Source organism: Rhinolophus ferrumequinum, chromosome 13 (genome assembly GCF_004115265.2).
Source record: "Rhinolophus ferrumequinum isolate MPI-CBG mRhiFer1 chromosome 13, mRhiFer1_v1.p, whole genome shotgun sequence".
In the NCBI taxonomy this organism is placed as follows: domain Eukaryota; kingdom Metazoa; phylum Chordata; class Mammalia; order Chiroptera; family Rhinolophidae; genus Rhinolophus; species Rhinolophus ferrumequinum.
In genome coordinates this window covers 32,279,931-32,300,532 of record NC_046296.1, presented here as the reverse complement: position 1 = coordinate 32,300,532, position 20,602 = coordinate 32,279,931, and the positions used below count along the sequence as shown (strand labels likewise).

The following is a 20,602-nucleotide window of genomic DNA, read 5'->3' as shown; positions in this document are numbered from 1 at the left end:
CCTTTCCAATCTTGTATCTCATTTCTATTTCTTTACTTACTGCATTAACAAATAATGTTGGAGATAAGAGCTACCCTTATGTTCTCAAACTTAACGGGACTGCTTTAATTGTTTTACCATTAATGCATAATGTCTGCCGTAATTTTCTGGTGGATACCTTCTTTCAAGTTAAATTTCCTCCTATTCCTATTCAGTGTCTGAATGGGTGCTGAATTTTATCCAATTTTTCCTGTATCTACTCACATTGGATTCTTCTCCTTTAATACACTAATGTAGTGGATTACACTGTTACAACTATTAATACTCAGTCTTCTTCACAATCCTAGACTATTAACTCCAGCAGCTCTACCACACAGTATAACACTATTCCCTTTTGGGGTACATAATTCTATCATAGGTCTTCTAATACTTACCTGCCTTTATGCCTCTCACTTCTCACTAGAATGTAAGCTTATTACCACAGCCGTATCTCATTCATATTTTTTTCTGTAAAAAATAGCATGTATCCTAACACAAATGTTGTTTGAATAAATCAAAATAAGAATAAATGATTTAAGACTAAGCATAGTGTTTTAAAAACTATTGCTTTCTAATGAGAGTTGAAATGACATTCTCCAAGCTAACAACTCACTTGGCAGTCTGGAATAGATACTCTCTACTAAGGTTTGTGTCCCAAAGATCAATAGAATAATAGAATCCGAAACTAGAATTTGAAATCCACAGATCAAGGGCATAGTAAGGCAGGCTAAACCTAACCTGTGACTGATTTATGGTTAGTGTCAGGGAAATAATGAACAGCCCAAGGCAAATGAGAATATAACTGGAAAAATAGGTCTCTGAGGTAAAAGCATCAACCAGAACTAGTTACTTTCAAAAACAAGGAGATTATAACACAGAAGTCAGATCATGTGTCATGGCAGACAAAGAGAAACAGCCACATGGTCAGGAAGTAATGATTACAAACCCAGAGAGCTGAAGGGAAATCTTGTTTTATATAATCAACTCTGGTACACTTTTAGTCAGTAAGTTAAATACTCATAGAGTACCTAATGTGTCCATATTACTTTATGTATAAAAGCTTAGTTTAAGTCAAGCTGTCACTGTGAAGAAAAATGTATGTGTAATTGGAAGAAGAGAGTAGGAAAAACCCTAGTAACAAAAATGTTAGGTATATTACCCAAAGTTGAGGAAATTTCATTTGCAATCATAGACATTCTGTAAATATCTTTCCTCTCTAGCTTCTTCCATCATTTTATTTCTATTTTCTTAACTCTGTTTGAATCCCCTTACATAGTTGTCACCCACATCTCCTATCCATACACTGACAACATTTAGACCTAAAAAATACATTAGGGGTTACCTAGTTTCATGAGAAATCAGGGAATTGAAGTCCAAAGTAGTTAATCTGCCTAAAATCGTACCTTTTTTTCTTTTATTCTTTTTCAGTCTTTTCTTTTATTGGATCATTCAGGAAAACAAAGAAAACACTGGTAGTTTGATTTCCGCAATGTTATCCATAAATCGCATGTATAAATTGTTTTTATTGTATTATTTGAGCAGATTCTTAATTCTTTTTTCACAGTAATCAAACTAAAGATTCATTTCTTTTCCCCTCTCAGTTTATCACAGTGATATTTTATTATAAATCTGGGTATTTAATTCTGACAACAAATATTTAAGAAAGACTTCAATATTACAACTGAAAATGTACAGAAAAAAACTGTAGTATAGTGCAAATTGTTTATGACATGACGATATGTAATGTGGGTTATACTTTGGGATGGATGTCTAATATTCTAATAAACAGGTGTGATTTCATTCCCACTTTTAAAAATTTTATAAAGTAAATATTATCTTTGTCCGACAGAGTTACCAAGTTTCTCTGTGTTCTTTAAAGTAATTATTTAAAACTAAAGTTTTTGCATTTTATGGCCAATATTCCTCACATGCGATTTTGAAGTTTACTTAGTTATCTGAAAAGCCTTGTAATCTCCTTTGCCTAAAGCTCTTCTAAGAATCAGCAAATTTTAAGAATTTAGAATTTTGGATTGCTCAAATTCTTTTAAGAATTGTTTGTAAAAAAATTTTATTTGTAAGCTTTATATTAAGTTTTTTCAGGCTTTGGAAAAAAGATTGCTTGTAACAAATTAAGACGATTCTGAATATAAAAAGAGGAAACAGTTTGATTTTATATACTAAGGAAATCAGATGAAATTATTTTAGGAATATGGAAAAAAGTGAAAAATACAGCTTAGGTAAGATAAAGTATTCTGAAAAATTTATGAAAAAGTACTTCAACACCTCAAATTAACCTCACATTCAACTCGGATCTCAAAGATAGGAGAATGAAAGTTTTCTGCATCCTTTCATAAAACGGTGATGCTTTGTGTTTACAAATCTTTGTTATAATTACATGGGATTTGAGGGGATTACTATTATCTAGTAGACTCCTAAGGAAATCAAATAAAAGAGTGTAGTTCTTTGGTAGAACAGGCTGATACCTACATCCTTGGAGCTTCAGTTTCAGTTTCCAGTCTACACTGTACCAGTTGCTAGTTATTTTAGCATGCAAACAGAACTGCAAAGTTCCTACTTCTTTAGAATCACTAGATATCACATCACAGTCTTATCTATAAACTTTCTGGACGTGGATACCAACACAACTGCTAAGCACTCTAGGCATGGACTAGAGAGCAATAAACTTTCAATTACAAGGCTTGGGTTTCCCATTTGATGCATGCCTAATTCGAGTTAGGGTCAAACTGACATATGTCAGGATCACGGAAAACAGGCTCTTTCATCCCAAGAATGTGATCCGCTCTCTGTGAGAGGGACTAACCTCATGTGAAACTGCCTTCAAAGTCTTAATCTCCATTCTTATGAAAAATACTTGAATATTTAAGGATAGATTTACTGGAAATTATGCAAATCAAGAAAATTAGTAACTTCAGGAAAAATAGTATTTTTTTAAAACAGAAAAGTCTAATAATGATACACTACCTGGTTCTGCAGGAAACATTATATAGTTATACTAATGTAATTACTGATTACTGATTTAGCCAAACTTGTAATAAATATATTAGAAAAACAAAGTAAGAAGAAATAGAGATGGGGCTAAAAACTCAGCTACCATTATTAGGAAGTCAATAGATACTGTCTAAAGGGATAAATCAAGAAATACTAGGATAGGCATTTTATCACTATAGTATCTGGGGCCAAATGACAGAAGAAATCGCTAAAAAGAAAAAAAGTTAAAAGTTTTTACTCTGGGCAACAGAACGGACATATGAATAAGGTTAGAACAGGAGACTATTGTTCTTCACTATGAACCTTTTGGTATTAAACAATCCTTTTAACCATGTGAAATATTTTTTAAAGAGGGAAAAAATATCCACAAAAAAAAACATTGTTTTATGAAGCCTGGCCATTTAATTTACTTCTAGGGAAAAAATAAGTAATTGTATCTGACTGTTACTTAGCTGAAGCACATTTAATGAGGTTATATATGTAGGATTCAATGCTAGAGGTTCAGAGTCATAAAAAGTGTGTGAGACTACGCATAAACATAAGAAAATAAAATATAAAGTTACTTCTATAAAAGGTATACATTCTATGTAAAGAGAGAAAGCACTCCATTTCCACGTGTAATTTAAGGTTTATTTCTTTATACAATAAAAATCACAGTACATTCAGTAATTTAAACAAACTAGATACAGTATGACTCCAGAATTCTCTAAAAAGAAATTGTAGTCTATTAAATATTCGAAATATTCTGTCTTTCCTTCATGTTTAATACTTAAAATGCTAAAAAAAAGATTAATTCAGAACAGACAGAGACATAATTAATGAAGTTTTGATCAAGCTCCCTTTGAAAATATACCTTTAAAAAAAAAAAGAATTCATCTTTGGAAAGGCCTTTGTTTAAATAAATGATGAGCTATTGAATGATACAAATGTGATATATGAGCAAGTACCTTTTTAATCACACACAGCTATTTCCAAACCAACATAATCTCAAATCAACCATTTTCTTTTATAAGATAAAAATTGAAAATGCTCTAGAGGCAAACAGCCTAACAATATAGCTCAAATCTCTCCAGCCAGAAGTTAAATGCAACATGGCAGCGAAAGAGGGCCTCAAGCAATTTCACATTTATCAATGACCTACTTATGACAAGATGCATTAATTTCGATAAACAGGCAATAATATTATCTACCACTGTATAATTTTTAAATCAGGGTAAAAGATGAAGAGAAAATTAGCAATTCTATAACACTAATATTCTAAAATTTGGTCCCTGTATAACCAAGGATTATGTCTTTACTTATTCATTGACTAATATCTATGAGAAACAGAAATCTGATAGTTTTAATGGCTTTCTGGTCTTCTACCCCGACTGTAAAGCTGTTATGTAGCCTCTTGGACCATCTGTTTAGTGTTGGTGCTTAACAACTACATGTGTTCATGTTTTTGATCACGCTACTCTAATTTAAAACTAGTTGTTATGCAGGATTTTTTAATTTTTGAGATAGTTTATATGGCAAAACATAACTACATAACATTTGCATGTCACTGTGAAACACTGGAAATAACTAAGTTATTTGCATATCTAACTTCAAATGTGCATATACCAGAATGACTGCTTTATGGAAAATAATTAACTGGGTAAATATCATCACCATTTAGGGTTATCCAACTAGTACGGTAACTATCTTAGCCTTAACAATAACAGGGAAATAAGTGTGTTGTTTTTTTTTTAAAAAAAAGAAAGTATCCCTTTACCTTAATTTCTGCTCTTTCTCACAAACTCAATCATTGTGCATGATGGCCAAACAATAAAACCGAATATTAATATAATCTTATGTATCTACAGGATATTTTCACATATATTAACGAATTTGATCTTCTCAATGACTGAACAATCATTCTTGGATAGGTATGTGACACATAATGACCACACAGAGATTATGGACACAGTTCCCTTCATGTACTTTTTCACCATTTAAGATACATTAAGTTACCTCTTCAAAAGTTGAAGAAATATCTACGACACCAGTTAGTTAGCTGAAGACTGAGCTAGCAGTACAGCATGATATTCACTGATTTAACAAACAAAACTAATGTTTTGATTTAACAGAACTAATGTTTTGATTTAAAAGTTGCAAATGGACACAAAAAGAATAAAAATCCAACACCATACATATACTTAACTTTGATGTTATCCGAATTAGATAAAATGACTAAAGATCTACTCTTTACTTTTTACAATGAGCCAACATGAAGCCTTCAAACATTAGGCTAACAGTTTTCTACATTTTTGGTCTGAGAACCCATTCTTAAACTTAAAAATTACAGGACTCGAAATAGCTTTTGTTTATGTGAGTTATATCTATATATACTTAACTATATTAGAAATTAAAATTAAGAATTAAAAAATAATTTATTCATCCATCTAAAAAAACAAATTCATTGCATGTTAATGTGAAGAGCATTTTTATGATAAATAAGCATTTTTTCCAAAAACAAAAAAATTTAGTGGGGAGTGACATTCTTTTACAACTGAATAAATCTCTCTAATGTTTGGCTTAATAAAGGACATCTGGATTCTTAAATCAGCTTCTGCATTCAACGTGCAGTGATACACTATTTTGCTCGGAGTACATGAAGAAAATTGACAAGTATACAATCAGAAAAAGAGTATTTTAATAGTCTCGTCAGAGAAGTTTTTAAATACTGAGAAAAGCTACTAAGCTCATGTTTTCTATAATTCAAATTTTATCACTGACAACACATATCATCAATTGAGTGACAGGCTCACGTTGTTCATTTTTGAGAAAATGTCTGCCCAATACTTGAAGTCTGAATAACTATAGTTTGTCAGTCGTTTTTTCAAATAAAAATAGAGTTCCACAAAATAGAGACTTAACTCGCAACTCAAAAAATCATGAGTACTTTTCCTTGAGATAATCATCATACTTCATTATGCAACAGAAGTGCTTAATGCATACTTCCCATTTTGTCCTACAGAATGTTAAAAGATATGTACTCAAATGGTCAAGACTCAATAAAGTAACTTTTACTTCTTCATCAAGAATCTTTTTAAGTGAAACTGGATTTCTTTTTAACTGCAAGTACATAGAGTGAAGAATACAATGACTACCAGTACCATTTGGAACCACAATTTGGGGTCAGCAGTTTTACCCACCTTTGCTTTTGCACCATCAATGCTTTTACAACACAGGCCAAAAAAAGGCAAATGAAATCTTACTATTACTATGAAAATAATTTTGACCAGATAGACAACCAGACCCCCAGTGGTCTGGTCATATCACTTGGAGAACCACTGTATTAGGCAAATCAATTGCTGTTCTTGGTATGGAGACCTGAGTACTTAATAGTATGCTAATCAGTACCTTCATAAAGTAACAAAACCTTCATTCATACGCAGGTCAACAACATGGCCAGTAACTGAATCAAAAATTGTTTATAGCACCAAAGGGCAACACTGATCTGTAATAGAACTTTCACCCATTGTCCTTAATCCTTAAAATAGGGTCACAGGTTTGTTTTAGTCAGTATTGTAGGGCAATATTAGCTCCAGACTCAGTCAGTCCCAGAGACACAAACTGAGATGATATGTATGTAACTAGATATTTTCCATGATCCAAGACTGATTTATGGCTTTCAGCCCCATACTATCAATTCAATAGAGTAAGGAGTCCTAACCTGAAGTCCATCAACACTCCTAGGGTAATTTAAATAGTTCACTTAAGTAATTATCAGTGCCAAGTACCATTGACATTTTTGAGAAACAATGAAGACTTCTAAAATGACGAACTTTAAAAATTATTTTCCAAAGTATAATCTCTTCTAACTAATGAACTATCATACACAGTCATAGAAACTTACCTCAAGAAATTTTTAAATTCAATAGGAAAAACCTTTTTCATCATCAGTCTCTCTCATATTAAGAAAAAAGTCTCCATACAGCATATCTCTAAAGATATGAATTCGATGAAGAGAAGAATAAGATTACCACAATACTGGTTTAATTTGCCCTTTTTAATGCCATAAAAAGTGATCCAAGAGGATCACAAGCTAACTTCATTTTATGCCCGCCAATTAAAGGCAAAATAATAGATACCTATTTTAAAAAACACTAAGTACAGGTGGAAATGAAAGAAATACATGCAACAAAAAGAAGTACAATAAAAGGAAAAAAAATAGCACACACACAAACAAGTGTAGTACTAAAAAAGATGTGATGAACTGAAAACCAAGATACAGGAAAGGCATACAGGGAGGTAAAGAATCATTAATAGACAAGTTACAGAATTTGCAGCATGATCTACAAATGGTCCGAGTGAAATAAACAGTTTGGGGGACCTCCGATTTAATAAAATGGGTCACTAGTTTTTAAAAGACAGAGGAATAAATGACCTAAGATTTAGAATATTTTGAAAATAGCTGTGAACAGCAAAGTTGATGGATAATGGGACGTTCAGAAGAAATGTGTAATATTCAAAGAATACTGGACTACATTTCTACATTGTAGAATTTAAAACAAACAATAACAAAATATCTGGAGAAGTATTCAAAGAAGACTGGGATTTTCTTCTGGGGTAAATAACTCAAGTAATTGTATGAATAGTCCCAGAAAAAGAGAAAAATTCATTGAGCACAACACTGACCAAACTCTGTAACACTGCTTTGAGCTCTTTCTATTACTACAGATGAAACTCTGAACCCTAATAATAGAAGTGTGACACAAAGATGTCTAAATTTTAACAATTGATTAGTTAAAATGCAACTTAGTTTTCAGGGAATTGTTAAATCTCTTATATAAATTATACTCTATAAATGTAGACTTTGAAACATTCCAATAACCCAAAAGAATTGTAATAATATCCTCAAAACTATTTTACTAAATAAATTTGATAAAGAAATATACACTAATAGAAATCAGAATTTAAACAAGAGCACAAATACATAGCAACTGAAATGTTTCTCATACAAAATTTGGCATCATTGTCAAAAACTGCTATCTTATTATTTAAATGTATAATGTTTTCTTGAACTTACAACCAACTTGCAATGACGAGTTCCTGGCCTTCTATCATGAGTAAGTATCATAAATTTGTTACCAGTATATAAAATTTCTTGTACCTTATATCTGTTTTTGTGATTTGTAATTATTATATAAAATTTCTTGTACCAAAATATGTTAAAAAATAAATGCTAAAATTCCTTTATAATACAAAAAAAAGGAACCTAAATGTAAACTAATAACAATTTGAATTAAAAAATTAAAACCAAAGTTTTTTTTTCCCCCTGAAAGTTTGGGCCAAAAATGTGGGTGCATATTATACACGAGACCATGTTATACACGGCAAAATATGGTATATCTAGAATTCCATCAATTCTTTTGCAATAGTTCTTCAATTTGCTCCTTCTCCAATCATAGAGCCCACCCTAATCTAAAACCTCACCACAGTAAGCAAAGATGACTATCCATCACTTATTTATCTATCTTCCTTACTTGTCTCTGACTATTCCTCACCTTTGCTCCAAACACTAATACCAGTTTCACCGACTCACTGATATATTCTCAGTACTTAAAATAGTGAACATAGTATATGCTCAATAAATATTAGCTGACAAATGAATTCCATACTCAATCTATTCTGCAAACTAATACCAAAATAATTTTCTTAGAATAATACTTTTAATTCTCTAATAAGGAATTTTAAATGGTTCCCCAGTGCCCGCCATATGCAGCCTACATTATACTAGCTAATCTCCAAATTTCTCCTAATCTGGCCTACTGTGCTTACATAACTTTATGTTCTATTATTTCCCAACCTAGATCCTCTACTAAGGATAGTCCCCTCATCATCTCCCAAATCATAAATGCAATTTTTCCTCAAGCTGCTTCCCTAACTTAAAATACCCTACTCTCCTCATTTTTGGCCATCCAAGTCCAGTCACTCTTCAAGGTTTAAATCAAATCTAACTTCCTCCCGATTTAGGTTTCCTTGACAATCCACACCTTTAGAAGGCCAAATCTAACTTCTAACTAACTTCTAAACAGTAGCGCTCCCTAATCTAGCTCTTTCTCTCTCCTTCCCTCCCTCAACCCCTCCCTCCCTCAAAAGGAACATATAAAATTCATACAAATTAAAGAAAGGAAAAACAACAAGCCGATAACCAGAGGATTTGTTTCCAAAAACATGCTGGGGATCATTTGCCATTTACTACAGATTCATCTTAGTTAGTTACATACATTCAATACTTAACACAAATACTTAAGTTTAAAATAATAAAATGAGACACTACAAGATTCTGAATCATCACATGTATATTCTATTTATAAAAGTGGAAATGTAATTTAATGCATTTGCAAAGATTTTAAAGAGTTGGAAAAAAGTTAGCCTTGAATTATGAGAAAACACTCCATTTTCCCTCAACATTCAAATTAACTGAAATTTTACTGTGATTTATTGTAAATTTCAACTTTACTGAAATTTTACTGTGTTTTTTTTTTTTTAACCAGTTTTGGCAAAAACGGATTGGAATATTGCCTCCATTGGTCATTCTCCACAACTTTTCATCCTCCACAACTTTGGACCAGGACCCAACACCTAAAACTAAACCATTTCCCTTGGTCCTTTACCACCCAGGCAAAGGACAGTCATGCTGTCATTATTAATGTAAAGTTCAATTTTTTTTTCCAGCGATCACTAGGAAAGTAATCACATAAAGAATATACCATTTAAAAACTTTCCTAAAACACTACTGAGATCTTCCCAGAGTTTGATTTTTAATACAAGGATTATGCTAAAACAAGGAATTACAATTACTAGTCCTCTTCCTTCCCCATTACTTGAGTCTCAAGGACTCAACCTGCCCACGGGCATCCCCATCTTGTTTGAGCTGCAGGAGGGATTCAAGCCCACCAAGCCTATGCAGTTCCTGGGTGACGAGGGGACCGTCCGGAAGGCCACGGAGGCTGTGGCTGCCCAGGGCAAGGCCAAGTGAAGGGTGGGCTCTGCCATTAAAGCGCCTCCTCCCAAGGCCTGAGTCCTGTGGCCCTGCATGCCTGGCTCCCCATAGCCCAGAGCCTGAAGTTCCACCAACTGCGCTGGGAGGGCTGGTCCTCATGTGTGGGGACCCTGGGGCCCAGGGGCAGGATCCTGGCCCCCATCTCTGGCTATCAGGTGACTCCTAACAGCCCCTATGGTGGCCCTCAAAGCTGATAAACTTGCTCTAGAATCAGGGTGTCTGGGGTCACTTAGAGAGTCCAAGGGACCCAGCCATCCCCACAGTGAGCAAGGACAGTGGCCAGGACACTACTTTGTGGCCATCTTCCTCTAGATGGGTTGTTTTCCACTATCCCCACAGCCTCAGGATAGGCAGGGCGAGGTGGCACTGAGCCCCTCACCTCCTGGGTGTCCCCTAGTTTGGAGATAGACAAGCCCCCAACCTCAAACCTGGGGACACCAGACTCACACGGCTGGCAGGGGTGGGGTGGGGGCTGTCACCCCATCTTATGGAAAAGAAACCAGGACAGTGAGGCCTGATGCAGTGAGGCCAGTGCAGCTTGGCCAGTCCAAGGGGCACATAGGATGGGCCACCTGTCACCAGGCAGGTGAGGGGCACTGGGCTTGGCCACCACCTGGGGCCTCCTCAGGGCAGCCTTCACTCCAGGCTTCTTCCGCCTAGCAGCTCCCAGGGCACTGAAGATCAACTGGTATCTCCCTCTTCTAGTGATACTTCAATTACTGAGAACTCTGGAATTTCTTGCCCAAATACCTCTAACCCAATTTCAGGGGCTGCACAGGCCTCTTTCCCAGGCCTGTTGTCCTGAGGATAGACTATGCTACAGATGTGTACACCGCTGGACTAAGCAGCAGCTGTTTGGAGGAGGGGTACAAGAGCTTGGCCCAGGGGCACGCACACAGGATGTCCACATGGAACCTCTCTGTGGCACCAACAGAGCCAGGGCTGACGAGGAGGTGGGCTCCACCACACTCTGACATGAAACTAGGACTTATGAATTCTAAATTCCACCAATTCTAAATTTGAATCTGTCCTTCAAGCCATTATGAAGCTATATTTATCAAGATAAAAGACCAGAACATATTTAACAATTTGTTAGCCTGGTTTAGAGAGAATCTTTAAATTTTAGGCCTATTGTAATAAATAAAAGCTTGCCCTGGGTCTCACCAATACTAGAGGCAGGGCTCTTCTCACTCAGAATAAAGTTTATGACTTTTCAGCCTAGTTTTATTAATTACTTAACTAGCAAAAACGAGCTAAAGTAATACAGGAATAAAATCAGGAATAAAGAGAATATTAAGGTTGTTTTCTAATTTCAATAATTAGTTAAATAATACAGTAAGTGACTGATCCAGGATTCAAGTCCATCTGTTTTTCCTCTATACCAAAATAAGCTAGTTTACTAATGACTAAATTGAAATATTAGACAGCCATTTCAATGTCAATTAAATTCTCAAATAGTTATTTTGAAATATTTAAACTTTATACTTAAGAGTGGTACCAATGCATTTCGTAAGTCCTAAAAGAAGGTCAGCTGGTGTTCTTCTGAAATAGTTAAGAATTGGTCTTTCCATCTATCCTGTGATGACTAGTTTCCCATAATTAATACACATTACAGAAAGAAATTTCAGTTAAAAATTTTAGAAATACTCCCATATATAGCAAAGTTCACCTGTTCTTCTCTAGATTCTCATCATTTTCTATAGCTTAACTATAGATTCTCATCATTTTTCTATAGCTTATAGATGTGTGTCATACTGTGAATCAGACAATCAGTAGGTTCTTGAAGACATCAGTCCAATACAAGGCTGTGAACAAAAAATATCAATATGCTGGACATCATCAGGAAAATTACTGGAAACCAAACTGAAGGCACTGTGTATTCAAATACCAGACAAAACCATGGACTATGATTTGTTCTTACCATCTCACCTCAAGTAAGACATTATCCAATAAAGGTAATTAAAACAAATAAGGGGACAGACAGAACAAAAGAAAAGAAATAGAAAACAAACTAAAAAGCAAAACAAACTAAATTCTACAATACTGAAACTAGAGAAGTGTCCTTAAATTTCTGAAAATGAATAAAATTATAAAATGTCTTCATCCATTCCTTTGACATTTACCGGAAACTTAAGACATACCAAATCTATGCTGGGTGGTGGTAATACATGCCAGGTTCTGCGCTAGGTGCTGGTGACACGTAACACAAAATCTCTACCCTCTAAATGTTCACCGGCTAGTAGTCACATCGCTTTAACAATGAGGTAAAGTTAGATATGGGATCTTAGGGAAGAGAGCAATTAACTCTGCCAAGGGACTTCATAGGGTGTGAAAGGATGAGTAGGAATTTGCTTGGCAAAAAAGGGGAAAGGGCAGTCTAGGGAAAAATGATTCTTATAATAACAGAAATAAAACAATAAAGATGGGGATACCTTGGTCAACAAAACAGAAAACAGATACCAGCCCTCCCTTAGTACAGATTACGTCTATGTCTACTCCAAGAAGAAAACATCATCTCCCATCTTAGAGATGTAGGAACTGAGACTTGGAGTTATTAAGTAAATTAAGGTCATACTAATAAGTAGCACAGCGAGAACTGACTCCAAAGTCTGTCTGACTCACAGCCCAAATTCATTCCACTTTACCACAGTCTTTCTATGATTCATTCATACAAGAGAAGTATATCAAGAACCTACTGTATGTCAAGCACTATGCTAGGAATAGAGAGATGCAAAGAGAAGTCCCTGGCTTCAAGAAATTCACAGGTTAGTCAGTAGAGTCAAGCATACCAAGAACTACAGTACAGTGAGATAAATGCTACCACCCAGATACCTATATAGTCCTACAGAAACACGAGGAGCAGGAGTACTAAGCCTAGGACGAGCCAGGGAACGGCAGAGAAGGAGTGATGGTAAGTAAGCAGGCGTCAGTTAAGAAGCAATAGTGAAGAGGTGGAAGAGTGTTCTAGGGAAGGGGAAAATATATAAAAAGGTACAGAGACCTATCAGAATACAGCTTATCTTTGGGAACTAAGTTTACTTAATCTTAGGCTATGCATTGAGGAGTGAGTGGTACCAGAGAATCAGGTAGCTGCCGGATCTCAAAGGAGTGTGGATGCTCAAGTAATGTAGTTACTCTCAAGGCAGACGCTACTGAACCACTTTAAAGACAGGAGTGGTCTAGAAAGTTTCATATGATCACAGATGAGAAGACAGTTGAAGGGGGCAAGCCCGAAAGTAAGAAGACCATTCCGGAGCTACTGCATTAATCCAAGAGTCAGGGACATATTTGAGAAATATTTGGGAGGTAAATTACAAAACTTGGTAATAAGATAGCAACTCTGACTGCATTATGAGTGTATTTTTAAAGAATCAACAAACAAAAATAAATCTGAACAAAAACTATAAGGTCCAATGAGAAAACCTGAGAGTTAACCAAAGCAAAATTTAGTCAATGCTACACTTCCTAAGATAACATTTATATTTTATAAGTTACTTTAGGATTATTACAGTAATAAAGCTAGTAAATCTACTTTTTAAACTTAAGCATTAAACATTTCTCGCCAACTTCCTCTATTAGATAAATGGCTTCTTTGGGTATACTTTATGAAGCTGCTTCTCAGGAAATACTTAAACAGAAGTTGGATGACCATGTGTCAGGGGTTTAATTAAAAATGATTTTCATAGATCATTTCTAAAGTCCCTCCAAACTCAAGATTCTATAAGAAAAGCCATTAACAAGTACATCACAATTACTGTTTCACGTATAGATCTCTATAGCCATCTAATGAGGCTGAATCATAGAATAATTTCAAATATTGTTCTGATGCTAATCGTTTTCTCAGTACTTAAAATCCTAACATATCCATATTTTCAACTGCTTAGGTAATATGAATAGCAAACCTTAAAAATTTTAAGATTATGAAATTAACTACTATCATAAATTCCTTAAAAATTCACAGCAAGTAATATTCAAAATTGGTTAGCAAACTGTATGACATCTCAAACAGAAAATGATTATTTCTGCTTCACTATCACCAAGCCCTATGTCTATAACTAGCACTGAGGAAAAAAGATTTCATTTGGTAAGTAGGAAAATGCCCTGCAGCATGCAGAAGGGCTGGCCATCATTCCAGATCTCTAAATAGCTTCCTCTTCTCAATAGTTAAAGAGGACTGACACCATGTCACAAGCTCTTACAGAGATTCTTTGATTCAAGGAGCTACTTAATGAAATCCAAGATTTATCGCTGAATATAGTGAATACCGTGTCAGTGAATAGACACTGAAATTATAAGGCACAGACGGTAAACTGGCATGAAGAAATCAACTTTTTACTTTCAGATTCTAGGCCCAAAATGGCAAATCTAGTCATTAAATTAATCAATATTCACACTCTCAATAAACACTTTAGATAAAAATAACATTCTACCATAAGGCTCCTTATAACCAAATTCTCTGCCACATCTGAAAGCAGGAATACAAAACTGGCAGGGCAAATGTAAACATATTTTCACTTCTGGCCAAGATGGAATAACAGGAACCAAATTTACCCTCCTGCCTGAAAACAACTGGGGGGAAAAAAAAAAGACAAAATATAGAAAGGGTTTTTTTCAAGACAATGGACATCAGGCAACAAAGAACAATAGATTCCTGATAGACAGGAAACACAAAAGATGAGCCGTACAATTGCCCTACCTTATTGCCTTGAAGCGCTTCTAGGCCATAGAACAGGGATGGGAACCCAGGCAGAGCACACTGGTCTCCCAGAGTTGAGCGGACACAACTTAGTCTGGAGATAGCAAGGTGACTATCATATACAAGGCAGAGTACTTACGAGGAGACAGCTGCACAGACAGATCCGGAGAGCTGCAGAGGGTATTCCTCAAGTCTTCCGCTGAGTACTTATCAATATATTTGTGTGAGGAAACTACCCAAGGACAGTGAAAGAACCACCAAAAAGGATTAGAGAGAACACCACCCAAAGCTCACACAGTCCCGGAATAGTTCCTGTTCCCACCAGCCAGACTATCAGAAGGGTTTTGCCTCAATAGTGCAACAAAGTGGTACTTCCTCACACAACTTAAAAATAAAATCCGAAAAGATCAGACTGTTTACAATTTAACTGCATCCCAGAACAAAGCTCAAGAATATTTAATGACATACAAAAATATCCAGCACCAACAAGGTAAAATTCCAAATGTCTGGTATCCAATCAAAAATTATCAGGCCTGCAACAGCAAGAAAACACAATCCAGAGTAAGAAGAAAAATCAATCAAAACCAACCCAGTAATGACACAGATAGAATTATAGACCTGAATAATCAGCCAGTTGTATCTGAATTCCACATGTTCAAGAAGCTAGAGAAAAGACAGAGCATGAAAGCAATTCACATAAAAAATATTAACATTTCTAGAGATAAAACTATAATGTCTGAAATAAAAATTATGCTGGATGGTTTAACAGCAGATTACACATTACAGAGAAAATGATTAATGAACTTGGAGACATGGCAAGGTCATCCAAATGAAACAGAAAAGACAAAAAAATTGAACAGAACATCAGTGAACATCAAGCAGCCTGATATACACGTAATTGGACTTCTAAAAGCGGGAAGAGCGCAAAAAATAAATAAATTGTGTGTGTGTATGTGTGTGTGTGAACAATGGCCACAATTTTTTCAAATTTGATAAAAACTACAAACTCACAGATCCAAGAAGCTCAATGACTTCAAACCACAAGAAACACGAAGAAAAATCGTTTCATTTACAAGGATTCTCACTCACAAATTCTATAACCTAGAAAATGTAACCTAGAAAAATTACTTAGGCTAAGGCTAACTTTTAGATTAACTTTCTGGGTATAATTTCAACTGATAATTTAATAGAGCACATTACATCAAACATTAATTTAAGTAAAGTGCTTAACAGAAATCTTAATGCTTTCAAAAGTAGCAAAATATAGCTTTTAAAACAATGCATGCTTTGTTACCCTATCGGGTAAATAATTCATTAAAACTAATTTGTGTTGATCTTATTTTAGCAAATTATTTTTTAAAAAGCTAAAGCATACTTCTTCCTTTCTTTCTTAATTTTCTTTTCCTTTAATTTATGTAAGTCATTCAGAGCAGAATTGGGACACTGAAAAAACTTTTAAAGAAACTGAGGGGTGGAACTGAAAACAGAAGCAGATCTGAGGTTTGGAATGTAGTCCTCCCCAAAAAACAGCCGGGCAACCACTATTTTGGAACACCATAACTTTCAAAATATACATAGATATTTTTAAGTATACACTGTACTTAAAGTGGAAACAAGCTAAAGTGTTTTTAGCACCTCGGTTAGCTATTCAGGATTCAAAAAACAATCTAAATATTTTTTGGAAAAAGAATCATTCAAATAAAAACCATTAAAGTGGAAACTAAAGTAATGCATTTTCCTATTTTTGTGAACACACCTATATTTTTAGAGCTCAGCATACAAATTCAAATTTTTCTGTCTAAAAACAAACAAGAAAAGAAACTTAGGGGAACAAGCTCTGAGTATCTACTATAATGGCTACCCTTCCTGTCATGTGTGTTCCCTAAAATAGAAGTCAATTTAATTATCCTACCATTTTGCTTAGGAAATAGTGGGATAGTTCAAAGATAAAAAATAGTTCCATAAGAGAGCTGCCCAAGATATATTTACTATCCCTGGAAATAACTGTCTACATTCCTTTCATCTTTCTTAAGGAAAAAATATATATATACACATATTTAGATAACATACGTTATTTCTTTGGGTGCCTCCACAAATGAAACACTTCTGGAAAACTTACAGCAGAATAATACTTCCCTATGGGATCAACATACACATGAAAAACAGCACACAAATCTCTCTGAGCACACAAACTGAGAAGTTACCACAGGAACATTACTCATGGATTTGACTTCTACCCTGAGTTTTAAATAGAAAACTCTAAAACGAAAAATAATTTCCAATGTATAATACAAAAATTGATAGTTTATTTAGGTTATTAGTCTATGAGAGTAGACTTATTCTCTAGTAACATTTATTAATAATGCACTAAATTCCCGCATATGTAAAAGATGAGAATGTCTTGCAATTGAAAGATCCAAACTACGCTTGTAATCAGATTCTATTCAAGAGAAATAAGGCTAGCTACACATTATTTTAAGCACAACGGTAATATTCAGAGTTTGATAACCTATCCTGATGTACTTGGAATGTATGTATACAATACTTACAATGATAAATATGGAGTTTTTAATTTCACTGATCCAGCTACCAATATGATTTCAATGTTCAATTCCCATCTCAAAAACCTTCCTGTTAATACAAACCCAATATCATAAACATAAAAGACAAAGATTTGCCTACTAAATCATTACCTAGTTGTCATCAAGATTTCAGTTACCTGCATTTCAAAACTAGCTCTAATACCTTAAAATGATCCTCAAATATTAATCTAATAATTCACACAATAAATCATCTACTCAGGTTTATATCATAAGCATTTAAGTTACTTGCTACAGCAACAGTTTCTCACCAGTCAAAACTATTGTTTGAAATCCTCTCTTCTGAAATCTGTTATTACTTCACCAGTTTCAAATTTTGAGCCATTTATTTTTAGACACAAAGGTTAATAAGAAACATTTCTACATCAAATGCACATAACTTCACAGTAAAGGCTTCTCCCCCCCATAGGAAACTATTCTCATTCTCTCATTTTACCAAATTATCAAAGAGAATACAATGTGGTTCGAATTTCAGCACTTAAGACAATGAGTGACACCACCTGGTTTGTGGAATGAAAAATTAAAGTTTCACAATTTTAACAGGTACAATCACTGGCTTGTGATAAACAGGCTGGGCATGTAAGATTTCCACTCTTTGCAAGATCCAATTGTTAAACCACCTGAATTTTTCTGGCCAAAGAACCAAATGAGGAGCTTACAACATAACATCTGTTAAGTTCACGGTATGTAATTTTTCACAGAACACAAGATACCTAGCAAAGAAGAAAAGAACACTTACATTTGGAGCATGACCTGGTTCAAGAATACCCCATCCACCAAAGCCACATATTCATCCAGGTTGGTTCCATTTCCTGCAGCCAGAGGTCCAAACGTTTTAACCTAGAACAGAACGATCATCACGACACGAACGTCCACCTTCATCTCGGCAGGCACAAATAATGCAGCAAAATATACAATAAATAACACCCCACTTACCCAAGTGACCAAGGGGCTGGTCATGAACTGCTCCAGAAGGGGAGTAAAGATCTCGTTCTCCATTTTACAGATAATTTATGTGAAAAAAAGGAACAACCACAAAAATACGCCTAGGGACTTGGTCACTAAACGTTGAAGAAGTAGAAATCAGTGGAAGTCCATTTCGGCACGGGGAGAAAATCCCATCGTGGAGGGGAGAAAAACTCTCCCTCCTCAAAAAACACCCCTGAGGGAAACGAGCCGAAATCCCGAGAAGTGGCTCCGACAGCAGCCACGAGCCGCAGCCTGCGCTAGAAATGTCTGTACCGGGCAGAGAAAAGGCATCTGGAGGAGGAGGAAGGGAAAGGGGGCAGGAGCAGCAAGACAAAAAGCCCGTCAAGGTTGCCCAGCTCCTGGAGGAGCCAGACCAGCAAAGCTGCCTCCAATGAATTAATCCCAACTTGGACCAAATGAAATACCACGTTAGACAGGGTTCCGAGCAGCCACCAAGCTCGACCTCCGCGTTCCGCTCAACACGTTCCACCCACCAGTGGGCATGGAGCCGCTTCAACCCGCGGAGCCTCCCCTGCCCGCAGCCCCTCACTAACGACAGGCAGGGCTTGCCCCTTCCCCCCAAGCAGACACCATCCCTCCGCCGCCCTCAAGCCTCGCCTCCAGCCCCCTTCCCCTCCCGGGGGGTGGGGGCTTGAATGTGTGTCCCTAACCCCCCAGTTTTCTGAGCCCCGCCAGCCTTTTCAGTGCGCCTCTGGGAAGCCCTAGCACAAAACCACCGCCGCGCTACACCTTAGTCCTCTGCCCTCTCCGGAGGAGCCGGAGTAACGGCCTCAGAACCGCAGTGCCGCATCACACCCCTCGCCTCGCTGTCCAACCAACGCTGCGAGCCCGCCGTCAAAAAGAGAGCGCTGCTCCCTCCGCACCCAGATCCTTCCGCCGACTCCCCGCCCCTCCCGCGCCGCAGCCTCTGGATTGTGGGAGAAGAAAACCGCTGCATGAGCGCGCTCCCGAGCAAGCGCGCCCCCGGACCGGCCCCGCCGCCGCCCAGATCTTGGCGACTAGCGCGGGCGTGGACGTTCTCTCGCTGCAGCTGCTGCAGTGGCCCGCGCCTCGGTAGCGCCTAGGGTCTTGGGGGCGGGAATGGAGAAAGCAGAGGAAGGGGTCTGTCTGCTCGATCGCTCAAGACTAATTATGGTTTATTTCCTCCCCGAGTGACTTCTTTGATGTGTGAAGGAAAGCGAACGAAATCCTTCTTTTAAACATGAGGAAGGCAGACACAGCCTTTTCGGACAGTTTTGATTTGATCTGTTAAGCGTGCTTTCGCCAGAAAAAGGGAATAGGCAAACTCACTGCAGCAAATAGCAAAGGAGGGACTTGAGCCGCAAACTTGTTTTTTTTTTTCTTTTTCCTGTTTTCTTCTTCTCCTTTTTAAAATCCAGTCCATTAAAGCATGAATGCTCTTCAAAGATGCAAGTGAATGTAGTAGGATTTTAAATAACCAAAGCTGTCTTTCAACATGTTGGTATTCCCTGACTGGAGCAAACGTGACTCAGATGTTGTTTGACTATTTGGCCATTGAAAAAATCCAAACAAAATCAAGAGCTACTAAGAAGAAACATTTGGAATTCATCCAAGTTGGGTGACAAATAAACAGATTACATATTGTCATAAATCTCCATGCTATGCACGACTGGAACCATCAAAGTAATTTTAGCAGTTCTCCAGCAAAATCAAATGTTACTCCTCTTTATTTCAAGGGAAAATAAAGACCATTTCCCTGGGACAAAATGGGCATGTAAAACAATTTTTTTTGAGAGAGAGAATAAATATAGTATAGTTTTGCAATGTGTGCTGTTTACATTTACACAAACATCTACTCTGATTACTTACACGATATTTTAAATTAGTAGCAAAAATGTTTTTGTTGTAACACTGAATTGAAAAAGCAGCACCATTTCTTAATTAGGTAGTTGAGATCCTGAGCTCAGTCTTTCTGCCTGATTCAAATCCAGGCTCCCTACTTACCAGCTGTGTGAGACTAGGCAAGTCACTGAACCTGTCTGTTTCACTTTCTTTTGTAAAACAGGGATAATAAGAGAGTTAAATTAAATGGCAACTCATAGTAAGTGCTCTGTAAAAGTTATTGGTGTTGATTTCATCATTATTCCCCCCAAATGAAGAATCTTTAGGAACACACTTGAAATGTATCTTCTACTTTACTTCAGTTACAGGAGAAAGGATCTTGCTTGGGAGAGCTGAGAAATGCCCTTCCAAAATCATCTTAATTAATATGCATTCATATCACGCTTTGCT

At 36.3% G+C, this 20,602-nt stretch overlaps 1 protein-coding gene across 6 annotated transcripts in view; it reads right to left on the bottom strand.

Annotated features, from left to right (window-relative positions):
- CCDC88A (coiled-coil domain containing 88A) overlaps positions 1-19,110 on the bottom strand; it is a 114,784-nt gene extending 95,674 nt beyond the window's left edge. For all 6 annotated transcript variants that reach the window (XM_033125381.1, XM_033125380.1, XM_033125375.1 and 3 more), the window contains exons 1-2: positions 18,296-19,110; positions 18,099-18,199 (exon numbers count right to left, since the gene is read on the bottom strand). In XM_033125381.1, coding sequence (XP_032981272.1) covers positions 18,099-18,199; positions 18,296-18,358 — 164 coding nt within the window. In that variant the 5' untranslated portion in view covers positions 18,359-19,110. The remainder of the gene's footprint in view (positions 1-18,098; positions 18,200-18,295) is intronic.
- Between the last annotated feature and the right edge of the window lie 1,492 nt (positions 19,111-20,602).